Consider the following 25,613-nt stretch of genomic DNA (forward strand, 5'->3'; position numbering starts at 1 on the left):
GAACTACCTGCCGGACTCTATTTCCTTCCTGCCTGCCATAGCAATTATTAATAATGGTCTTTGCAGATGTCCTTTCATTCTCTCTCTCTCTCTCTCTCTCTCTCTCTCTCTCTCTCTCTCTTTCTCTCTCTCTCTCTCTCTCCACCCCCATCCCCTCTTTTTTGGGGGGATAGTGTCTGGATATTTTCTATTTCTCAAATCTTCACCTGGTGATGATATGTTTGTCTAACTATTTAGAGAGCTCTTATCATACCGTACTACTGGATTCTCCTTCATAACTTTCTTCTGACCCAAAATGCTATTTTCTGATACCTTGAATAACACTGTCTCTAAAAATCAAATATAATTTCGAAGGACAATGACTTGCCACCACTGGAGATACTCCAAACCATATGCAATGTATTCTAGAAGCCAACAAGAAGCTCTAAAAATGGAAGGTTTTTAGTTCCCTAAGAGAATATTCTGAAGGGAAAAACACATAAGTGGATGTATAATTCTGCAACATTTTTAAAAAAGAAAAATAGTTACTTTATGACTCAAATCTAAAACTAGAGACATTGATAATAACATCACCGGATGCTATCTGGAAGGCTGTGTGGAGAAAAGTAGAATTTTGACAGACATTTAAAAAGGGGTAGACTTAAATAGTAAAAAAGGGAAGGAAAGGCATACCAAAAAAAGGGGAACTAGTATGAGGATATGTGTGAATATGGACGCGGAAAGGAAATGCTCAGGAAACAATGTCCAACTAAAACCATGTGGTTAGTGCAATGAGATAGAAAGTTGGATAGTTAGGAAGCCAAGCTGCCTGAGTACTCAAATACTATATGAGCAAGTAAGAGGGAAAATAAATTAAAGATGAAAGACAGGAAGGGAAGCAGGCAAGAGGCAATTACAGTCATATAGGTGAAAGGCAGACTGGGCAAGAAACTGGTAAATTTGGTTTTATACTGGTTTTGTTATAGCTAACAGTGGAAGGTTCCAGTTGAAAAGTCTACTAGGAAATTAGATATGTAAATTAGTACTAGGAAGAGAACTGACTGAAGTTCTAAAGTTGGTAGTCATTTGGATTGAAGTAACAACTAGAGAGTGATGACAACAGAGAACTAGAAGCAATCTTAGGGAATACCCAAATTTAGAGAAAGAAAGAAGTAAAAGATAGCAAAGAAGACCAAAGAGGATCACAGTGTTATTTGTTGAGATAAATTTCTCTGTTAAAAGTATTCAGATTTATTTTGGATAAAGTTTTATCCCTTATCTCTACTTCCTGACACCCAGCTCAATAGCAGATCCTCATAGCAACACTTGTCACTCATGACCACTTCAATGTTGTGAAGAAGACACTGCAGTTTATTTTTAAATTAAAAATTTCTCCAATAGAATAAAAGTCAAAAGTTATAATTACCTTCCAAACAAAGTTGTATAAAATTTCGGCAAGCTTTAGGAGCTTCTTTTGACCACAACTCTATGTCAATATCTCCAGCTGTAGTCTTCAGTAAAACCTGTAGAAAGTATATACATTTTATTTAATTATCATTTTGCTTAATAATCAGTTGAGTAACTACTTGATTTGTAGCAATCATTAGTGAGTTTTTAATTTTAAAAGAAATATTAAAAATTGTGTTTGGCTTTTGCTGATATACTCAACAAAATGTCAAATATTCACTACAACTTATTGTACATTTAAATCTTTCAAAATACTATTTCAGAAAAAGTTTAGGATTTAAGAAAAATAGCATATATCTTTTTTAATCACAGAAAAAAACTTCATTCATTTAAAAAAGACTAATACTGAAAGTGGGAAATTTACTTGAGCCTATGAGTTCAAGAACAGCTTGGGCAACACAGAGACTCTGTCTCTAAAAAAATTTTTCTAGTTAGCCAGGCATGGTGTTGTTCCATGCTATTTGGGAGGCTGAAGTGAGAGGATCTTGAGCCAAGGAATTTGAAGTAATAGTGAGCGATGATCATGCCACTATATTCAGGCCTGGATGGCAGAGCAAGTTCCTGTCTCAAAATAAAACAAAGCAAAATAAGACAAAAACCCCAATAATAAAAATTTGTTATAATTGAGTTTCCCATTGCATCAGTTCCAATAAAACTGTGTAGCAAGTTAAGAAAGTAAACAACAATGAACCCATTAAGTTGTGACATTATAAGACAATTTTGTAATTACCCTTTTTAATTATCCTTTTATTCTCTCTGCTCATTTAACATCATGCTATTACTAATTTACAAAGGAACAATCTTAATCTAATTCTAGGTTTGTGATTTACAAGAATATGATATCTTAAAATCACCATCTTTAGTAAACAGAATCCTTCTAACAGCAGATACTCCTTGGTGGAACCAGAAACTGCAACAACTAGAACCCCTCCCTGCTGGGCCCACAGGCAACAGTTTATAACTGTCTTATTTATAACCCACAAGTAACCAAAAAGAATGTTAGGCTCTAAATTTGAACATTACGGCATAGCTGGAAAACAATTTCTCCAGTATTACTTTTTCTTTCTTCTCCTGTACTATACCAAAGTAGATCAATGTCAATAATTTGTGACTATCACAATCTTTTAGAATGCTCTTGCAACTAAAGAGTATGCAATGCAACTGTTCAAAAACATGAGACTGGTTCTCATGGGAAGTCAGTATCATAGATATTAAGTCACATATTTTATTTTCCAAAACTCTTACCTAATTTACACAAATATACTTTTGTTTTGCAACTGGAGGAAGCTTTAAAATCATTCAATCTGCCTTTTACAGATGCCCCAAAGAAACTGTGAATTACTTGAATTAGAAAGCAAATAAAGTTAAATTGCTTATTAATAGCAAAGCAAGAAATAGCATTTCAATCTCTTCAGTACAAGTCCAGTGCATTTGTGCTACAACTGCCTTTTCACTTCTGTTTCAGAAGCCAAGATAATGCTGCCATACATTTATATAATATGTAACATTGATAAATCCATTGTTTCTTTGGGGGCTTTTACAGGCTACATAGTTTTCCTACAACTACTCTTCAGTGACTGAGGGTAAGGCAGGTGAAAATACGTACATTGTGGTATATGTTTAAATGGTTCTCTTAACCATTAAAGAAATACAAAAGACTTGGAAATGCATAGTTAGAATCAGTTCATGGTTTTCTCAATCCATTTCACTCTTTCTACAAATAAAACGGAATATTTGTTGAATGCCTTCCATGTGTCAGTTTTTATGCCAGACACTTTACAGATCTTAACCCATTTAATCTTCACCTACAAGATAGCTATTATTACTCCCACCTTTCTTATGAAGAAACAGAGACTCAGATAAAGTAATTTTATCCAAGGTCCACAGTGAAAAACTTGAGCCAAAGACTGGCTACAAAGCCAGTGCTTTTTCTTTATCATCAGAATATCTTCACAAAGTTCTCCATATATTCCATACTATACTGAAAACATAGTTCAGCAAGTTCTAGGGCCCTGTCATAGGTCTCAAAATACATCCCCAAGTTGCCCCAGTCACAACTGATTTGAACAGAGAACAATGTCTAAGTCAAAAGTAGTCATATATTAGCTGAACATAAACAAGGCCTTCCAACTTGCCTTGGCATGAAACTGCCCAAAAGAAATACTCCATACCGGATGGTGACAAAGCAACTCAACTTGATTCTCACTCTCCTGGGAAGTATACATTTGGGATACACACTGAGAGAATGGATAACTGTCTCCTTCTACCCCAGAATGTATCTGGAATACCATTATGCAGTTCTGATTTTCCATGAGGCTTGATGTGATGCACATCCCAATCTTAAAAGTATAGCATACCTGAAAAAACAATGTCCTGTCCTGTTCTACCTCATTATTCCCTTGTATACTTGAAATAAAGCACTGTTGTTAAAAGGAATCTAGACTTGTCTTCTCTTAATTGCAACCTCAAAGCAATGATCTCCAAACTCAAACTTTTTGTAAATGAAAACAAAAGCAAAGGGCGGGTGGGGTGGAGAAGGAATGGATCACACATCCACAAATATATTTATTTAAATACTTGTAATAGGATATTGCTCTAGTATTATAAAAGAGTCACAAAACATAAAAATTTTAAATTACATTAAAATCATATTTTAAAATAATTCTTATTTTAATTTCATTAATGGAACAATGAACCTTTTTTATAATAGCTTCATTGAGACATAATCCACATACCAAACAGTTCACCCTTTTAAGTTGTATAATTCAGTAGTTTTTGGTATATTCACCACATTGTAGAGCTACTACCACTATCTAATTCCAAAACATTTCACCATCCCAAAAAGAAACCCTCTACCCATTAGCAGTCGCTCCCCATTTACCCCTACTCCTACTCTCTGGCAACCACAAATCTACTTTCTGTCTGTATAGATTTGCCTATTAAACATTTCATATAAAGTGAATCATACAATACGTGGACTTTTGTGTCTGGCGTCTTTTACTTAGCACAATGTTGCTTTCAAATTACATAGGAGTCTTTCAGTTCTACACACCTACTTTTTAAATGTCTTGAAAATCACAATGGCTTTATACTCTTACTGGTAAATATTTCAAGACACAATATATATTTAAGATAAAGTTCACCATTAAAAATAATAAGCAGAAATCCGTATTTCCAATGGTTGTCATAATAATTTGTTTTTTGACAGACTTCCCATGTTGAGGTATCAGCTCTATCATGTTTTTATGGTTTGCTTGTTTATATTATTATCTTCAATAAGCAATTTGTGAGGGCTGGTTTAGTTAATCTAAATACTATGGTCTATAAGTCTATTTAGCTAGTCATTATGAAAAATTATATCACTTAGCCAAGAAAGTAACTGAACAAGTGAACTTACATCATTTTTTTTATTTTTATTTTTTGAGATGTTGTCTTGCTCTGTCACCTAGTCTGGAGTGCAATGGCACGATCTCAGCTCACTGCAACCCCTACCTCCCGGGTTCAAGCAATTCTCCTGCCTCAGCCTCCTGAGTAGCTGGGATTACAAGCATGCCACCATGTTTAGTAGAGATGGGGTTTCACCATGTTGGCCAGGCTGGTTTCAAACTCCTGACTTCGTGATCCACCCGCTTCAGCCTCCCAAAATGCTTGGATTACAGGCGTGGGACACCACGTCAAGCCATTTTATTTTTTTTGAGATGGAGTCTTGCTGTGTCGCCCAGGCTGGAGTGCAGTGGCACGATCTCGGCTCACTGCAATCTCCACCTCCCTGGTTCAAGCAATTCCCCTGCCTCAGCCTCACAAGTAGCTGGGATTACAGGCGCATGCCAGCATGCCCAGCTAATTATTATTATTATTATTATTTTTAGTAGAGACAGGGTTTCACCATGTTGACCAGACTGTCTTCAACTCTTAACCTCAGGCAATCCTCCCACCTCAACCTCCTAAAGTGTTGGGATTACAGGCGTGAGTCACTATGCCTGGCTGTCATCTTTTTATATATATAAAACAATGCATTTAAACAAAGGAAAAAAAATACAAATATATATAGATTTTCTCTCCACAGCTCATGGATGGTTTTGCACATCACCTGAAGTATGCACTCACTGGTTTAGAAACTACCACTCTAAAGAACACATGAATTCACATCATTCCTCCCTCAACACGCTCTTGAATCAGGATGCCCAAATTCAATTACTGGCCCTTCCACTTACTATCTTGTTACCTTGTGCACACTATCTAACATCTGTCACTTAATTTCCTAATCTAAAAACAGGGATAATAGTATCTTTTAGGATTTCTGTGAGGACAAAATGAGCTATAATACATAAGACTGCTTAGAACAGTACATGACAAATAATAAGTGCTCAAAAAATAAGTCATTATTATTCTCATAAAAGAGGTTTTTTGGCCACAGGCAACTTACACCTAGTAAAAAGAATGCATATATAAATGAGCCACCTTGCTCACCAGGGTTTCTTAATCTTTTCATTAATAAGCTACGGAATTAATGAGGAAGGTATATGGCTCCTTCCTCCTCTGGCCATACATTCTCTTTGGCCATCACTACTTTGTCAGGCCTCGTTGGCTCTTTCTCTTAAAGTTCCCAATTAATACTTAGATAATATCATGTTTCTTATACATACATATATAAATACACTTATAAAGCCATTTTGATTTTCAAGATATTTAAGAAATAAGTGCGTAGAACAGGAAGACAGACCCTTATAATTTGAAAGCAACATTATGCTAAGTGAAGAAGTCAGACACAATTTAGATTAAGTGATCATAATATGAAGAAATTTCCTCTTCAGGGAATTAGCTCTTATGCTTAAGAAAATTTTTATCAAGTACTACATTTCTTTGCCTCATCTTCAGGGGCTAGGGTTATGGCATAGCACAGCAAAACACAGCACATTTATGGATAACAACCAGGTGCCAAGCACTGGCATCATGTATCAGTTACTTCCCAAGTTGATACTAAGCTCTTTGAAAGGAAGAATTTTGTCCCATTTACTCTGAATGTCTCTGTACCCTTTCAGTACCTAATGTAAAAATAGTAAAGGCAATAAATATTCATTGAACAGACTTATTACATTTGCTTCAAATTTTTTGCAGACCAAATTTTTTTGTCACATCTCCACCTTATAGAACTTGGAAGTTTTAACATCTTGGAACAGTCTTATGCTAGAAAAAGTCCCAATTTGTTATTAGATGAAAACTTGGGCCCTTATGTTATCATTCAGCCCATTTCTGTTCAGAAGACAGTATTTATCACATTTTGTAACTAAACATTTATTTGCATGATTATTCAGTCAATGTATATTTCACTCAACTAACTCATGACAACTGAGATAATGCTGCTTTTTTCTTTCCATTGTATCCCTAAAACCTAGCAGAGAGCCTGGCAATTGATGTGTTCAATCAATATTTGTTGAATGAATAATCTATTCAGGCATGTATCCTTGTTAAAGCTTTTCATCTATAGGACCATGTCAAATCTTCCTTTAGAATAAAAAAACTAAGTCTGTCCTTGACCAGCAGCAGTAAAAGTTCAAAGTCACTGATGCTTAATACCTCTCAAAAACTAAGAAAAACGTAGTATTAATTCATCTACCCATTCATTTATTCAATACATATCTGAACTCCTTATATCATGTGTCAAGTATTGTTCTAGATGCTTGTCTTGCCCTTACGTTGCTTGCATTCTATAGGGGTAAAGTAGGAGGAAGGATATGGTAATACTAAATAACTAATAAATACTACAAAAAAAAAAAAAAAAACTAAAAAGGTTAAGGGGGCCAGAGAATGCTGGGATGCAAGGCATTATTGAAGTTTGCTATTTCATAGAAAGTAGATAAGAAAGGGCTCTTTGCTAAGGTTGACACTTGATTAGACAGCGGAACAGCAAGTGTGAAGGCCCTGTCTGGTAGGATGGTAAATCTATTCAATCTCTATCAGTGTTTATTAACTGGGGGTGATATTGCCCTCAAGAAACATTTTGAAATAGGAGAGGTAGGTATTTTGGGTTACCACATTGATATTAAATAAGATATGTGAGGGGTAGGATGGACATACTAACCTACAATGCCCAGGAGAAGTTCAAAAGAAGAATTGAAAGAATTGATTTACCCAAAATACTTGCTGGGAAATTTTTGCTGGGAATTACAGCATTTTTGGTTTTGCTTTTAAATTGCCCTCATTACATTATCAAATATCAATGAATAAAAGACTGTATAAATGATTTGAGATGACTCACATAACAAACAGGATGGTATGTTGTGTAAATTTAGCTTATCTTAATTGAACTATATACTTTCAAGCTTGTCATTTTCTCCAATATGCTGATACATCAAATTTCACATGTGATTATAGGCTGGGTCTCAGTTTAAGAATTCAGGTGACACTTATTCTACAACTGACTCTTCTGCCTTGTACTGTATACAAACACCTTGGATGGGAATTGGCATACATTAGCCATTAAATCAATCAGAGAAACATTTTTCCATTCTAATGTGGTGATATTACCCATTTCCCACTTTCTCTGACTGACAGTCACCTCAGGTTTTAAAACCAGCTCAGAAGATAGCTTCTCCATGAGGCTTTTCCTAACTTTCCCAATTGTTCACTACTCAGTATTACCATAGTAACATGCTTTCCTCTGCAAGCACGCTTATCAGACATACAAGGCTTTTGTTTACCTGCCTGTCTCACAAATTAAACTATAAGCTCTTCCAGGAAAACTACCTTACCTATGCATCTTTGTATCTCCGGCGTCTAATACAGTGCCCAGTGCCTAGCAGGCCTTCAATTAATGATTCTAGAAGAACTGGAGAATTAATGATCTCCAAGTTAAGCAAAGAATATATCAAACTCAAAAATGTACTTTTAAAAACCTAAGGCCCTAGATATCGGCTGCGTGAGTTGGGTTAAGGCAGAAAATAGAACCGGAACGCTGCTGGATAGGGAAATCTCCATTTGACTTTTTCAAGCATATGCTGAGAAGTACCGGCTTCAGTGTTTCGATGCAACATTGTCCACAGGAAGAAGTAAAGACAACACTTTTCGTGGTCTTTTCCTACCACAAGATCCCTGAACCCATCCCCCACCCCAAATCCGGGAAATCTCACTTTGGGGATCCCAGGGCCCCAGGTTCCCTAGATGAAGCTCTCACCTTCCCATTCGTGGGAGGCTCCTGGATGTAGATGTTGCTCATCCTGATCAGTACTCAGGACTCGGCTCCTTATAGAGGATGAGAGTGGACGGCCGGTCACGAAAGCTGTCCCCCTATGAGCACACTCTTCCTTAAGTCGAGTGGCCCAGGAAAGCTTCAGTTTTTCAATATCACGCAAGACAGGGACACCAAACACTACCTCTGCCCAAAACAGTCCCTCTCGGACGCCGCCATGTTGTTACCGGACCCAAGCACCGCTAACCCTAAGAAGGGTGACTCCAATGTACTCCTGGGTACAAAAAAAGTCTGTAAAGCTACTATAGCTTAATGTAATTTGTATTACAATATTAGAAGGGGCACTTCGTAAGTCTTGGCGATGTTTACTTCATTACTCGCGTGTGCGGATCACACTCACCACCCCCCAAAACTAGCAGTAATGGTCCGGACCGTGTGTCTTCTGCAATGTGACTCGTCCGGAAACCGCATCTGCGTCTACTGGTTCTGTTGTCGCTGGAGGCTTACAGGGCCTTCCGACAGCAGCGACGGCGCTGCCGCCCTGGGGAAGGCAAACGCCGCTTTGGCTGTGCCTTGTCCTGGAAGCTGGCGGGAAGCAAGCGCCTTTTCCAAAGCAGTGACCCCTGTCGCCACCGTCATGGCGGTCCCAGGTAAGGAGCAATTACAGGGCCTCTGCGTCCGAGTTCGGAAGGGAGCGCAAGGGAGGATAGGATAGGGTGCGGGATGTGGAGAGCAGCGCCCGTGGGGATTTAGGTGGAGGCCTTAAAATTCACAGGTCTGTTTTGTTTACATGAAAAAGTTTACAGTCCAAAGAAAAACTCTGAAGGAAAGAAAGTAACTATCTCCCTCCCCCCGCAACTGCGTGGGATTACAGGGAAAGTGTATCGTGGAAGGAAGGGAGAAGGGAGAGACTGTAATTGTAGGCCGAAGGGGGCAGGCGGCCAAGAAAAACTGCCTTAATTGTGGTATGGCTTTAAAATAAAATTTGAAGTGGAAACACTTGGCCGACCCAGGTAACCGGAGGCGTGGTTCGTTTGTCTTAGAAGTCGCTAGGACCAGCCGGGCGTCCGGGTTCTACTCCTAGCCCTTCCTGTTGTAGGTAGCTGCTCTGTGGCCACGGATTGGTCTCTTTGTGCTTCTGGGCCTCAGTTTCCTTATAAAAACAAGGAGCTTTGTTGAATTATGTATAAGATTTCTTCTGAGTCTCAAATTCTGTGTCCAGAAGTTACTGCCCTAAAAATGGTGAACTCGCAGAATAATTAAAAGATTTTCTCGTCCTTAACTACCAGCTTACTTGGAAGTTCTAGTAGAGGAGAGCATCTCCTTAAACCGGCTTTGCGATCACAGGTTGCAGGAGATGTGTTCAGAAATATACACTCCTCCACCCTATCCCCCCTAACTTGGAAATTCACAGTGCACTTTAGTAATAGAAAAGATTCTGAGAATTACCGTGGTTCAGAGCCCTAACTGTTTAAACCTACCCTTCCCAGTATTATTTGACCAGATTCTTTGTTCTGTGGCAGCCTTTTTGAACCTCATTCTACAGATACCTGTTATGGGAACACTGTGCTTTTGCACCAGCTACAGTTTGGGGAGGAGTACATCTGGAGCTGTGAGAGAGGAAGTGTAAACTCTTTATTAAGTGCCTGTTGTGTGCCAGGCACTGGTACTAGGCATTGAAAATACAATGGTGAGCAAGGTAGACATGGTTACAGTTCACACAGAACTTAGAATTTAGCAGTGAAGAGAGAGAAATTTACAGAAAATAGAACAAGTGCCATGGCAAGGAAAATACAAGAACTTAGGAAGCACTTAGTAAGGGCACCAAACACACACAGGATGGGCAGGACTTTCCAGAGGATGTAGCCCTTTTTTTTTTTTTTTTTTTTTTTTTTTTTTTTGAGACGGAGTTTCGCTCTTGTTATCCAGGCTGGAGTGCAATGGCGCGATCTCGGCTCACCGCAACCTCCGCTTCGTGGGCTCAGGCAATTCTCCTGCCTCAGCCTCCTAAATAGCTGGGATTACAGGCACGCGCCACCATGCCCAGCTAGTTTTTTTTTGTTTTTTTTTTTTTTTTTTTTTTTTTTTTGTATTTTTTAGTAGAGACGGGGTTTCACCATGTTGACCAGGATGGTCTCGATCTCTCGACCTCGTGATCCACCCGCCTCGGCCTCCCAAAGTGCTGGGATTACAGGTTTGAGTCACCGTGCCCGGCGGATGTAGCTCTTAGGAGGAGATCTAAATTGTAGGAGGGGTGGTTTGGAGGGAGAGGAGACTGCAGTTGAAGGAACTGGATACTTAAAGGAAGAGGAAATATGTGAGAAGAGGAAACGAAAGATGCTTTCTTGAGATGAAACACAAATACAAATGAGAGATAAGTGAGAAATTAAGTAGATAGTAACTGTAGCTAATATTTACTAATATTTATGTGTCAAATATGTCAGAATGAAAGATGTTTTCCGTGGATGAAACTGAAATACAAGTGGGAGATAAGTGAGAAATTAAGTACAGAGATAGTAACTGTAGCTAATAATTACTAATATGTGTCAAATGTGTCAGATACTGTATCAAACATTGTATTCTATCTCATTTAACTTTCACAACTGTGCTGTGAAATGAGTATTAATATTCTCATTTTACAGATAAGGATACTGAGGGACAAAGAAATCAAGTAATTTGCCTATTATGAGACAGCTGGTAAGCAAGAGGTCAGTCTGGCTCCTCTAGACTGTGCGCTTCATTCATTTTGCCATAATATAGAATAACTTACAAGGTAGTTTCCAGCTCTTGAAGGACCTTGTAGGCCATGACAAGAAGTTTGGCATTGTCCTAAGAATGGTAGGAAGCCATCTAAGGGTTTTTAAGCAGATTTACATTTCGGAAAGATAATTCTGGCTATACGGTAGATTGGAGGCAAAGTTTACCAATTAGGAGTAATTCTCGTGAGTTATGATGATAACTAAATAGGTAAGAAGAGAAGTAGGCAAATTGAAGATACATTTTTGGTGGTAGAATCGCTAGGAATTGGTGATTGATTCAATGTGAGTAGATAAAAGAGGAAATGAGATTTACCTGGGTTTCACTGTGAAGCAATGGGGTGGAGCTATTTACTGATATAGCAACACCTCACAAGGAGCAGGGGTTCAAGGGATGATGATGACATCCAATTTGGGGCTTGTTGTGTTGAGGTTAATCAGACATAGGAATGGAAATAGTAGTAAAATATATAATTTATAGCTTAGGAATGAAGTCAAAGACAATGATTTGGGTGTTATCCACACACATAATAGGAGGTAAGGCTATGGGAGTGGAGCAGTCTGCTTAGGTGGTGTGTAGAATGTGAAGGGAAAGTCTGTGGCTGAAGCCCAGTGAGTATCAACATCTAAGAGGCCAGCAGAGAAAGATAAACCTACACGGTAGATTGCCTAAGCATCCTAATAGGCCAAATCAGCTCTGGTGGTCTTTGTACCACACAGCTGCACCCAAAGTTGACCTGTTATCACTGCTCATTTCATGACTTGAGCAAGCCTTATGGGCACTCTGGAGGACACAATGTTGTGGTCTGTACCTTCATCAAACTTTAAACAGTACATGAAAATGTGCTATGTAAGAAAGGGGACAAAAGTATTTTTTAAAGCACTTATTAAAATATCTTAAACTTAGACCAGTGTTATAGATAGGTTAACCTTCTTTCAATTCAAAATAATGCTTCAAAGTATAATAATGTTAAATTGAGCCATTAAGTTGGATGGCAAGATATAGATAAACTGTTTAAACGCAGCAAAAATTGAGATAATAGGTGTGATAGCGCTGTAAAAGTACAATGCAAGTGTCATTAGAAAATACAGATACAGAAGATCTTAAGATAATTTCTTGGATGATCAATCCAGGCAGAGTATTAAATAGGGCGAATCTAAACGTTTCAAGGTGATTATCAAGGAGGACAAGTATTATGTTGCACTCTTTTATTTTAGGTTTCATAGATTCAGTTTGGCATTTCTTGGGGTGGTCCTGCTAGTGATTATGACAAGGTATTATTATAAAGTAACAAGGCTGCTTTCCACAAACCACACATAAAAATCAGCCTTGTCTGTTTTCTGGTCATGTGCTTCACCTGTGTTTCCATAGCATTGTGTGTTAGTTTATTCCATTATGTAGGTAATACAATGAAATGTAGGCATTTAGGAAAATCTTACTCTTAGTTATTATAGAAATACCATTTGATCACAGGTTTCAGTGAAATCTACTTTCTTTGAAAAACTGCTTTTCCCATTCGTAGTTGTTGAAATTACCTCCAACATTCGTGTCAGTAATTCACCACTCTCCATGAAGAGTTGAACTGGCACAAGTGGCAATGTATATTACTGATGTAGCTGGCACAAAACTTTCTTGTTATCTCCTCCACCGAAGCCCTGTAGCTAAGGTAGGGGATTTTTCTAAGGCCAAGTTAACATTTCAGTCTGGCACATCACAGTGAAGAAGATTTTTTTAAAAATTTCTCTTTTCTTTTTTTTCCCCAAGTCAGTGTACAAAAGACTAATTTGATGAATAAGATTTTTAAAACACATTATGATTTTATCTTAGTAATAGAAGAATTCTAATTTACATCCAGTTTCTCTTTATTCCTAAACTAGACTATAGGTAACTTCTTTTCTCTGTAGTCTATATTGCACATTGCTGCTAAAATAATTTTTCTAAATCATATATCTGATCCTGTTATTGCTGGGACAGAGGAACTTAGTTCTTGACCCCTGTTTGTGAATTTTGTAATTCTTTTCAAGCCACTTAACCTTTCTGAGGTTCAAACCTGTCCTCCATAATAGAGTTGAAGGCTAAGGTTTCTTAAGCTTCTAAAGTGTTAAAATGCCAAAGCTCCCCATCTCTCTCTGCAAGAATGAAGTGCACACTCCCAAACATGACCAAATCACTCTTTCTACTCTTTCCTTCCACCACTCCCCTCATACATTCTACAATTCTGCAAAAATCTGACTTGTCCAATTATTCTGTGAACTTCTCAAGTGCTTTCCTATCTATGAGTCTTTGTTATTACCTCCTATATTGCCCGTATCTGCTAATGGGGAGCTTTTCTGATCTCTTGGCTGAAACTCTTGCCTGCCACTTCTTCATGCTTATTAAATACAGCTCTGTGTCTTCTATGAAACCTGGCCCGTTCTATCATGGATTACAGCTGTGGGTGCACTAGTACAGTGTCACTTTCCACCGGCTGCATGTGGCCCAGGACGACTGTGAATTCAGCCCAACACAAATTCGTAACATTAAGAGATTTATTTTGTGTGATTTTTTTTTTTTAAAGCTCATCAGCTATTGTTAACGCATTCCAGTGTATTTTATAGTTTATACCCTCATAAAACTTTAAGCAATACATAAAAATACTACTTAAGAAGGAGTGATTAAAAAGTGATTTTTAATCCCTTATTAAAATTCTCTTAAACTTACACCAATGTTATAGATATGTGGACCTTCTTTCAATTCAAAATAATACTTCAAAGTATAATAATGTTAAATTGAGCTATTAAGTTGGATGGCAAGATATAGATAAACTGTTTAAATGCAGCAAAAAATTGAGATAATAGGTGTGATAGTGCTGTAAAAGCACAATGCAAGTGTGGTCCAAAACAATCTTCTTCCAGTGTGGCCCAGGGAAGCCAGAAGATTGGATATCCTGGTGTAGCGGTTTGATTCATCCCTATGAATTCTCTAACATCCAGTTCAAAGTTATACCCATGATAGATAAATAATGAATATTTAGAGGGTTGATTACTATAACTGCTGCTGAGCAGAATATAGTACTAAACAGGTTAAACTAATACAGTGTTCCTTCTGTTTATTAGCTAATTAAATTTCTGTCTCTTCTTATGCCTTTTTTTCCCACAGATTATTTGTACCTTATAAGGCATGTAGACTAAAGAGTTTTATGCATTTCATATCAGTTTAAAACTCATATCAGTAGTTTAAACAGCTCTTTGATTGGTTTACTGTTTCTCCTTTTGGGGTCAAATGATTATGAAGACATTTTAAAAATTTTGCTTATTTAGAGACAGTCTCTCTGTGTCACCCAGGCTGGAGTGAAGGGCACAATCTCAGCTCACTGCAACCTCCACCTCCTTCATTCAAATAATCCTCATGCCTCAGCATCCCTAGCAGCTGGGATTACAGGTGTATGCCACCACACCTGGCTAAATTTTGGAATTTTAGTAGAGATGGGGTTTCACTGTGTTGCCCAGGTTGGTCTTGAACTCCTGGCCTCAAGTGACCCGTCCACCGCAGCCTCCCAAAGTGCTGGGATTATAGGATCACACCTGGCCTATGAAGACATTTTTAATGGACTATTAAGACATCTGCTATTTCAGAATATTTGAATTGAAAAACTCATTTAGCCCATTTTTAAAATTATGTTATTAATGAAGTATTAATGTTTTAGTAAAAGATTTCTAATTTCTATTGATTTTTCTACTTTGCCTTTGGTACAGCATTTGGGGTCCCAAAGAAATGTATATATCTATGAATTTTTAATATAAATTGGTAGAAAAATTAAATACTTGCAATTTTACTTCACGTCAACTTAAGCAGAGCATGTATATTATATAAATAGATATTACCACTTATAAAATATGACTGCAGTTTGAATTTTAAAAGCAGAAGAAATTGAAATTGTCTCTAAAGGTCTGCAGATGATAACTAAAACCATAATGAAGTAACCAAATGTGAAACTTTTTGCTAAACAGAAAATGAATCTAATCTAATTGAATCTAATCCAATTAAAAATGAAAAGAATGGATCTTATGACAGATAATTATAATTTCTAATTACTTAGTACTAAAAAAAACTTAAGCTGTATATGTTTAAGATTAAGTGATTGTAGAAAATATTTTAATGTAATGCAAATGTCAGGCTTCCCTAAATTCCCAAATAGGCAATAAGAAAAATGTAATATTAAGTTCCCAGTGACTAAGTTGTTGACTTTTGGAAAGATAGGTGATGCAAAATTTCAAGGCAATAAATTTAGATGAGATATGACATTCCTCTGGACACCACTGGCCAACCTGAAGTAACTGCTGAGGACTCTCCATCTTTCTCTCAGTCCTTTTATTTTTGGCCCTTCTTTTTGGTTTCCTCATTTTTTTCCATTTCTTCTTTGCCTACTGTTAACTTGAAATTTTTTTTCCTTTGTGCTAACTACTTCACTAGGATGTAATTTACATGTTTTGAAAACAGCACAGATCACAGATGTTCAGCTTGAACAATTTTGACAAATAAGAGTGTGTGTGTATATGCACGTGTGCACATGCAAATACACACACACACATCTACCTATCACCCAGATTAAGATTTTGAATATTTTCATCACCACAGAAAGTTTTCTTTTGCCGCTGTTGTTTCCTTCCTCCCATGCCCAGCAGCCATTATTTTTATTTCTATTATTGTTCTCTTTTATTCCTTTTTTTCTAATACCTATTATGCCTTGGATGGGCAAGTGACACAGCAGGCAGTGTCAAGTTTCTTAGCTGGCAACTGGGATCTAGAGAAGTTGCCGGTTCCCAACTCTGAAGTACAGTCATGCACCACAAAATGATGTCTTGGTCAATAACTGACTGCATATACAGTGGTGGTCCCATAAGATTATAATACTTTCTACTGTACCTTTTCAATATTTAGGTTTGTTTAGATATACAAGTACTCAACGTTTTGTTACAGTTGCCTGCAGCATTCAGTGACATACTGTACAAGTTTGTAGCTTAGGAGCAGTAGGCCATACCATACAGCCTAGGGGTATAAGTAGGCTAATCACCCAGGTTTATGTACACTATGATGTTGCCACAAGGACAAAATTGCCTGACAACACATTTCCCAGAATGTATCCCTGTCATTAAATGAAACATGACTGTCTCTTCCTAAGCTTATAACCTGAAATCAATAAATATTTGTTGAGCACCTCTTAGCAACTGTACATCATCATAAGCAGTGAGTTATATTCAAAATTAATGTGGCTACTTTAAGTTACTGGAAGATAAAGAACCAGCCCAATTACCTGTGTCCTCCCACCACCAACCAAGTTGTTTAACAGAATACTAGATTCAGAATAAGCCCTTAATATTTAACAAGTATAAGAATGAAGACCTCTAAAATTTGTTCCTGACATCATGAGTTAATGAAATTATATTCAAAGTCTGCAGTGTAGTCTCTCTGAAGAATTTACAAATGGAATCATTGCCTTTTGTCAGTTAATATTTACTTGACAATTAATTTTCTTAAAGTTTTGTTTGAGGGAGATTTTCCAGATTGGTTTTTGAAAGAGTAATTTAATCACCTTTCACATTTTAAAGGTACCAAAAAGCATATAGTGACGCGTCTCTTACTCATTTCTCCATCCAGACTTACTTTTCCTTCTTCAAGTAACCGACTTATATCCTTACAGAGATATGTCTAATATCTTTATTTCCTCTTCAATTCTTAACCATGAAAAGGTGGCTCGCCAGTCAGGACAGATTTATTTTAGGAAAAAAAAAAAAACCTGAGAGGGGCTTTCTGGCCAAGTTAGGTCAGAGGCACACTCTCTTACAGACTAAGAGTTGGTTTTTTTGTTGGTTTTTTGTTTGTTTGTTTGTTTGTTTGTTTTGAGACAGAGTTTCGCTTTGTTTCCTGGTTCCAGGCTGGAGTGCAGTGGGGTGATCTCAGCTCACTGCAACCTCTGCCTCCTGGGTTCAAGCAATTCTTCTGCCTCAGCCTCCTGAGTAGCTGGCACTACAGGTGCACGCCACCACGCTCAGCTATATTTTGTATTTTAATAGAGACGGGGTTTCACTATGTTGGCCAGGATGGTCTCGAGCTCTTGACCTCATGATCTACCTGCCTTGGCCTCCCAAAGTGCCTTAGCCCCAGACTAAGAGTTTTTAAGGATTCAGGGTAGGAGAGTTTATCAGAGGCTTGGACTGCTTCTGTGTGTCTTTGTTGTAATTATCTGGGATGGAGAGTTGTGTGTCTGTTCCTATTCATCTCTCTGCAGCTGCAGGCATATCCCCTGAGTCTGCTTTTAGCTTCCCTTTCTTAGTGCACCTGAAGGGAAAGGAATGTGCTTATTAAGGTCCACTGTTTTACTGGGGCCCATTGTATAAGGGTGAAGTCTGGCAGTTACTCAAGAGACTTTTCCTCCCACCTCTCTTTGTGCCCACACTGTCTTATCTGTGTTTTACTGTCTGCTCTTTCTGGCTGCTTGTAGTCAGAAGAGAAGTAATTTCCTTGAAATAGTTGAGGCTAGAACAGGAGCTGTAATTTAAAGTGGTGGTGTTTGTCTGAGATGATGGTGCTCCTGCTCTGTCATCATCTTGTTTTTATACAAATGCCAGTATGCCATAAACACTGTTCTGCACCTTGCTTTTTTCTCTTTACAATATATCTTAGCAATCATAACATCACTAAATAAAGACCATCCTCATTATTTCATACCATAATTGATTTTGCCAGTTCCCTATTGATATTTAAATTATTTATACTGTCCCTATTACAAACAATGCTATAATGAATAACATTATACATAAGTCAGTATGCATTTGTGCAAATAAATTGGGAGGACTCATTCCCAAATGTGAGATTGCTGTATTAGAGAGGTGTGTACATTTGTAATTCGGACAGGTTTTGTCAGCTTGCTTTCCATAGAGATAGTACTAATTTATGCTCCTACCCGCAATGTATGAGAGTATGCCTCCCTACACTTCCTTCAACCTTTTCAATCTTTGCTACTCTGATAAGTGAAAATGGAATCCCAGTATAGTTTTTAATCTGCATTTTACCTGTTGTTTTAAATAAGACTGAGCATATTTCGACATGTTTCAGAGTCATTTCTATTTCCTTTTATGTGAACTTCCTTTGCCCATTTTTTTCCTATTGGTTACTAGTCTTTTTCTTAATGATTTGCTAAGCTGTATACATAGGGATAATTGCCCTTTTTTGGTCCTATGAGGTGCAAATATTTTTTCTTAAGTTTTCATGTGTCTTTTGAATTTGTTTTTGGCGGTTTTTGCCAGTTTTTTTCTAATGTCAAATTTGTAAGTTTTTATTTAATGCCTTTTGGATTGCAGGTCATGATTAGAAAGGAAAGTTTTGAGATAGGCACACTGTGTTATTCTGGGCCTTAGCAAACTTCAGAAAGGAATGGAGCGACGAACTGCACAGGAGCCTAAGGCAGGGGAGTAGGTAACTTAGCTGAGTAGGGCCTCACAATATGGCCCTACTATAGTCAGTTTGACATGGATTCCGAGTACCATTGTATAGGCCAGGGTTCTTATTCCAAACCATAGAAACTGACTAGGTAATTTAGGCAGAAAAGGAAAGATATCAGATAGGTCACTGAATCTAAGCAAAACCTGCATAATAAAGGTCAGAAAATAGAAATGACCCAGGGAAACCATATCCAAGATCCTTCACAAGGCCAGACCTTGTTAGGACTGCTACTGCCGGTGACATCAGTGCCCCTGGAAACTGGATCCTGACAGCAGAGTGAATTAACTGTCCCCACTTCATTGTGTCACTTGTCTCAGATCCATTAAGTCAGTTGCCTCAAATTAAAACTCTTGGGTAGAAGTATTCAGTTGCCCAAGCGGTCATGAAAATTAAAGACTAATGAAGCTGAAATCATAATTTAACCAAAGACTGGTGAGGAAACAGCTGATATAAAGTACTTTATTTAGGGTTCTAGTTATATTTCCCTTTCATGTAAAAGTTTCAACTTATTACAGAAGGTGACCTGCCAAGAAAAAAGTTTCATAGTTTATTCTAAAACTCTGAGATACTTGAATGATGAGTTTTATTAGTGCCTTTTGTCATGAGTTCAATTCAAACACATGCTGAGATAAGATTATTTCAGATCTATTTCAACATTTTTATTCTGTTGTAGGAATAGTAATGATGCATTTAGCATAATTTTGTTCCATATTTTTTAGCATATACAGTTTCTGTGGAAACAGATTTAACACTGACCCCAGTTCTCTGAGCTTTTTTCCAACATGCAGTTGTTTTCTTAGTGAAAGACCCTCAGATTTTATAGTCAATTCTGCTGCAATAAAACATATTTTTAACTATGACAGGGTTTATAGGGAAGCAATGGGATTAGAGCACAATGCTCAAAAGCTTCAATGACACTTTAAAAAAAGATAGGAACCAACATGGTGAAACCCCGTCTCTACTAAAAATATAAAAATTAGCCAGGCGTGGTGGTGGGTGCCTGTAATCCCAGCTACTCAGGAGGCTGAGGCACCAGAGTCACTTAAACCCAGGTGGCAGAGGTTGAAATGAGATGAGATCACGCCACTGCACTCCAGCCTGGGCAATAGAGTGAGGCTCAGTCTCAAAAAAAAAAAAAAAAAAAAAAAAAAGATAGGAACCTAATAGAAACAGTAGCACAGTTTTACACATGTTAATTGGTTTAAAACTACATAAATATTACAAAACCTGGAGTTTGCTGCACAAGTGAGCTTCAGAAAAGTTGCAATTCATGAGTTGTTATGAAATGGCAGTAAGAGGGCAATAAGAAATCCATGAAAAGTTTTAACACCAGATGTGGATGGATGTTGTTTGCAACATTTGCAGTGAACTGAAGTCATTAGAAATGTTTTGCGATATATATTCTTGTGTGGTTTATGTACTCCTGGGTGGTTCAGATTAGCTGTATGCAATGTTCTGGATTTAATTAGCATTTTATGTGCATTAAAGTCACATTATACTCAAATTGTTCCCTAATGTATCAATTACATTAGAACGTTATTTGTGTTTTTAAAACAAGTGTTATAGCAGAATAGACTGTACTGTTACTAGAATAATTAGAGACAGAGTCTCACTCTGTTACATAGGCTGGAGTGCAGTGGTAGAGTCATAGCTCACTGTAACCACAAACACCTGGACTTGAGTGATCCTCCTGTCTCAGCCTCCCAGGTAGCTAGGACTATAAGCACATGCCATGACCAGCTAATTAAAAAAAAGAATTTGTAGAGCTGTGGTCTTGCTATGTTGCCCAGACAGGTCCCAAATTCTTGGCCTCATGGATTCTTCCTAAACTGCTGGGATTACAGGCGTAAATCACGAAGCTCCACCTCAATATTGTATACTTTAAAACAGTATTAGAATTTAAGGGGAAAATAACCAATGTTTTAACTTCATAACATCAAAGAAATAGTTTTAACATTATATTTTAAAGTTAGTAATGTTTTACATTTGGACTCTGTATTTAAATATATTATTTAGTTAGGATTATATCTCCGTTTCAAGGGTTTGGGAATTATATGCCCTTTAGCAAAGAAAGTGGAATAATAGTATACAGGGCCTTTCATTGGTTGATTGAAACCACTATTGGAGGATGACATTCGCTTTAACTATATATGCTTACAATGGAATATTATTCAGCCATAAAAAGGAATGAACTTTGAAAACATTCTGCTAAGTAAAATAAGCTAGGCCCAAAAGACAAATATTGTATGATTTCACTATATGTGAAGTAACTAAGTAGACAAACTCATAGAGATAGAAAGTAGAATAGAGATTACAGGGGCTAGAGGGAAGAGGGAATAGTCAGTTGTTTAATGAATACAGTTAACTGTTAGGGATGATGAAAGAGTTTTAGAAATGAATAGTGATGATGGTTGTATAACATTGTGAATGTACTTAATACACTTAAATTGTACACTTTAAAATGGTTAAGATGGTAAATTTTATGTTCTTTATATTTTATCACAATAAAAAGAAAACAGTTTTAATTTGTCTTTGGTATTTATATCTTCAGCATTGCCTGCATGTACTACTAATTATACAGGGTTACTGTATTTGTAAACATTTATCAGAACTGAGTGGGTATATGACTAGTTTGTTTTCTCATGCCAAAATTTGAGTGTTGAATTTAAATATTTCTTATAATACCTAGCAATTCCAGTAAATTATCTGGAGTTTCACCAATTCTTATAAGAAAATAGATTTTTTTCCTTCTAATGGAAAACAAGAAAATGTTAACTTTAATGTCCATATATATATATATATATATATATATATATATATATATAATAAGTTAATTATTTTTGAGGGACAGGACAGAGTAACCTGGAATTTCTTCCTCAATGTTGTAAAATTCCTGGAATGTTTAAACTCTTAACTGTTTATTGAATTTCTTTTATTTTTCAACTTTTAGATACAGTGGATACATGTGCAGGTTTGTTACCTGGATATATTGCGTGATGGTGAGGTTTGGGGTACAAATGATCCCATCACCCAGGTACTGAGCATAGTACCCAACAGTTTTTCAACCCTTATCCTCCCTCCCTCCCAATGGTCCCCAATATCTGCTATTGTCATCTTTATGTCCATAAGTACCCAATATTTCAGCTCCTACTTATAAATGAGAACATGGAGTATTTGGTTTTCTGTTCCTGTGTTAATTCACTTAGGATAATGGCTGCCAACTGCATTCATGTTGCGGCAAAAGACGTAATTTTGCTCCTTTTTATGGCTACATGGTATTCCAAAGTATATATGTACTGCATTTTCTTTATATAATCCACCGTTTATGGGCACCTCAGTTGATTCCATGTCTTTCCTATTGTGAATAGTGCTGCAATGAAGATGTGGGTATGCTTCTTTTTGGTGAAATTATTATTATTTTTGGATATATACCCAGTAGTGAGATTGCTGGGTCAAATGATAGTTCTGTTTTAAGTTCTTTAAGTAATCTCCAAATTGCTTTCCACAGTGGCTGAACTAATTTACATTGCTACCAACAGTCTGTAAGCATTACCTTTTCTCTACAGCCTCACCAATATCTGTTGTTCTTTGACTTTTTAATAATCACTGTTCTCACTGGTGTGAGATGGTATCTCATTGTGGTTTTGATTTGCATTTCTCTGGTGATGCATGATGTGGAGCATATTTTTATGTTTGTTGGCATTGTGTGTCTTCTTTTTTATTATATTAAATTAGAAAAAAATGTTATTGATGTATTTGTCGAATAATAATTTGAGTGAATTGGCCTTTCTGTTGATTTATGAGAGTCAGAATAATTGAGTAGGTCATTAAGCTGGGTCAGGGATGACTTTTTTGTTGTTGCTGTTTTTTAAAGAAATAAATTCTGCTGGGTGCGGTGGCTCTTACCTATAATCCCAGTACTTTGAGAGGCCAGAGAAGGATCGCTTGAGGCCAGATGTTTGAGACCAGCCTGGGCAACAAAGCAAACCTCATCTCTAAAAAAAAATTTTTAAGTTAGCCAAATGTGGTGGCACATGCCTGTAATCTCAGCTAATTGGGAGGCTAAGATAGGAGGATCACTTGAGCCAGGAGTTGGAGGCTGTAGTGAGCTGCGATCATGTCAGTGCACTCTAACCTTGGTGACAGTGAGACTTTGTCTCAACAACAACAAAAAAAAAAGAAAGAAAAAGAAGGGAGTTCTACAACAAATGTATGAAAAACTTTTTTATGCAATAAAGTTTTTAGATTTTTGCATATTTATTTACTTCCTAAAATTCTATCCAATTGTATTTCAGGTTGCAACAAGGACAGTGTCAGAGCAGGCTGTAAAAAATGTGGCTACCGTAAGTACGCTAAAAGATGACATGTTTTGCATTATTCATACTGGAATCATGGCCTCTTTGGGCAATATAACATAGTTTCCTGATTTCAGGGGCCTAGTTGCATAATCCTTTAGCCTTAAGCTAACATCTGGTTGTTACAGAAATTCCTCAGCACTAAAAATTCACTTTTCTTCCCTGCCTTAGACAAATAACAGATATGCATCTGATTACTAACAAAAATACCATGAAGATACAGGTGGTTAGTAGTAGATTTAGGAGTGTGGAGAAAGTATATTTTTTAAAAAATATATACATACTTATTCTTTCCTCCTTTTCCACACACTAGGAGAAAAGGTAAAGGCAATGCAAACTATCTGTGAAGTTTTTTTGTGTTTATTGCATTTACTTTAAAGATTTAATTGGTCTCAGAATTTCTGCTCATGGGTGAAAATTTGATTTAAACAATCATTAATTATGATTAATGGAATGAAAAGGTAAAATTAAGCATGCATAGTTATATAATATAAATTTGTAATTTTATACTGTAAATAAATATTCTTCAGTTAAATATAGCAATTCCTAAAGCTTTACTAACAGCTATAATAATAACATTTGCTATTTTCTAAGTTGTTCATAGACCAAGAGAATTAGCCTGGATTGTTAATACACTCCAGTTCATTGAAGAGTTTTACTAAGAGTGTTTTACTAAGAGTGATTTGACAAAAAGATGTTCATGCAAGAACTTGTGATAAGAGAGTACTCGAAAAAATATCCATCAGAAGGGCAAGTTAAAAGGGTACTGAGAGAACAAGTCACATACTTCCAAACAAAACTAAAACTGGCTCAAGGGAAGCTTGCTTAAGTAGCAAAATTGCATATGTAACTATACATATCACTCACATAAATGAAAACTGAAGAATGTACTTGCATGCAAGAAGTGAGTGCAATGAAATCTTTTCTATTTTTAAATTTGTTTATATTTATTTCTGCTTTGTTTCCTTTCTTTCAACCATGCTAACTTAAGTATCATTGCTAACTTACCTGCCTCATTTCTTTAGTCAAGAATTAAGAACCTGCAAATGCTTAATTTACTTCAAAATCTGGAATGGATTTCCCAGTCTGTCTACTAATATCAGTATTTACACTTGGACTTCTTTTTACCTAAGACTTTGAGCAAGGCAATTAAATTCATTTTCTGGAAGTAGAATATTTGTTGATGTAGTCTCCTCATTGTTATTTTATTTAAGACAACAACAATGGAAGAATCTACAGTAATTAGAATCCTATTAGAGAAGCCAACTCAGCAAATAGTTTTGTCAATCATTCCACATTTAGTTATTTTTGTTTTATTATTTAGATCATTGATTTTAGTGATTTAGTTATTAAACAATTTCTGATTTGTCTCCTGTGGAAAAATTTAGTAATATTTCCCTTCTGCGTTAAATTTATGTCTCTACAGCTATTAAAGATGAAGGCCTTTTCAACTTACATGTCTTTCTAATAGAAATTGCATTTATAGATTAGCTTCTCTTTTATTTGGGGGCCAGAATTTTTGTACTGCTTATATAGAGGTAAGAGAAAGGTCAAGAAGACCATTTGAAATATTTTTAATGCTTCAAAATATGGGTATTTTTCAGTTATTTACAAAAGAATAGTCTCTTTTGTTGCGAAAATAGTTGTTCAGATTGTACAATATAAAGAATTTCAATACTTGATAGAAAAATATCTTATTCTCAGTATATTTTAATAAAGGATATATTGTTTTTTTAAAGTTTCAAGTTAAGGATGAATATATATTAAATAACATAGGTCTCATTTTGTGGCAGAATTTCCTTAGCAAAATTAACTTAAAAGAAATTAACAGAAAAAGAGTTATTTCGATAATGAGTTTTTATTAGAATTTTTTTAAGTTCGTAACATCAGAATATTTAAAAACTACAAGGAAACTAAGCCTTGAGATTATTTATGGGATAAATGTCTCAAATAATAATAGTTCTCAGAAAGTATGATTAAAAGATTAGTATAGTAGACCCGATGGTTGATCATAGCAGCAGGAAATAAAAATAAATATGTAAATACCTCTAACATTTTACATAAATATAAATTTGTCACTTTTTAAATTGCCTGTTTATATGTCTGTTTATTGGTGTTCAGTCTTGTTCGTGTAAACCACGTCTGAAATGCATTATCTATTTTTTATAGTTTGCTGCTTCAAAGGTAGGCAAGAAGTTAAGATACTTGTAAAGAACTGTATTGTTGGCCGGGCACGGTGGCTCAAGCCTGTAATCCCAGCACTTTGGGAGGCCGAGGCGGGTGGATCACGAGGTCAAGAGATCGAGACCATCCTGTTCAACATGGTGAAACTCCGTCTCTACTAAAAATACAAAAAATTAGCTGGGCATGGTGGCGCATGCCTG

General features: G+C 36.5%; 2 protein-coding genes across 2 annotated transcripts in view; one reads left to right on the top strand and one right to left on the bottom strand.

Moving 5' to 3' along the window:
- CWC27 (CWC27 spliceosome associated cyclophilin) overlaps window positions 1–8,892 on the bottom strand; it is a 269,385-nt gene extending 260,493 nt beyond the window's left edge. Inside the window, exons 1-2 of the mRNA XM_003925798.4 lie at window positions 8,621–8,892; window positions 1,406–1,502 (exon numbers count right to left, since the gene is read on the bottom strand). Coding sequence (XP_003925847.3) covers window positions 1,406–1,502; window positions 8,621–8,662 — 139 coding nt within the window. The 5' untranslated portion in view covers window positions 8,663–8,892. The remainder of the gene's footprint in view (window positions 1–1,405; window positions 1,503–8,620) is intronic.
- A 214-nt stretch (window positions 8,893–9,106) lies between these two features.
- The window catches only part of SREK1IP1 (SREK1 interacting protein 1), a 50,990-nt gene continuing 34,483 nt past the window's right edge, over window positions 9,107–25,613 (top strand). Inside the window, exons 1-2 of the mRNA XM_003925800.4 lie at window positions 9,107–9,285; window positions 23,170–23,217. Coding sequence (XP_003925849.1) covers window positions 9,273–9,285; window positions 23,170–23,217 — 61 coding nt within the window. The 5' untranslated portion in view covers window positions 9,107–9,272. The remainder of the gene's footprint in view (window positions 9,286–23,169; window positions 23,218–25,613) is intronic.

The sequence above is a fragment of the Saimiri boliviensis genome, chromosome 1 (genome assembly GCF_048565385.1).
Source record: "Saimiri boliviensis isolate mSaiBol1 chromosome 1, mSaiBol1.pri, whole genome shotgun sequence".
NCBI classification, from domain to species: Eukaryota; Metazoa; Chordata; class Mammalia; order Primates; family Cebidae; genus Saimiri; species Saimiri boliviensis.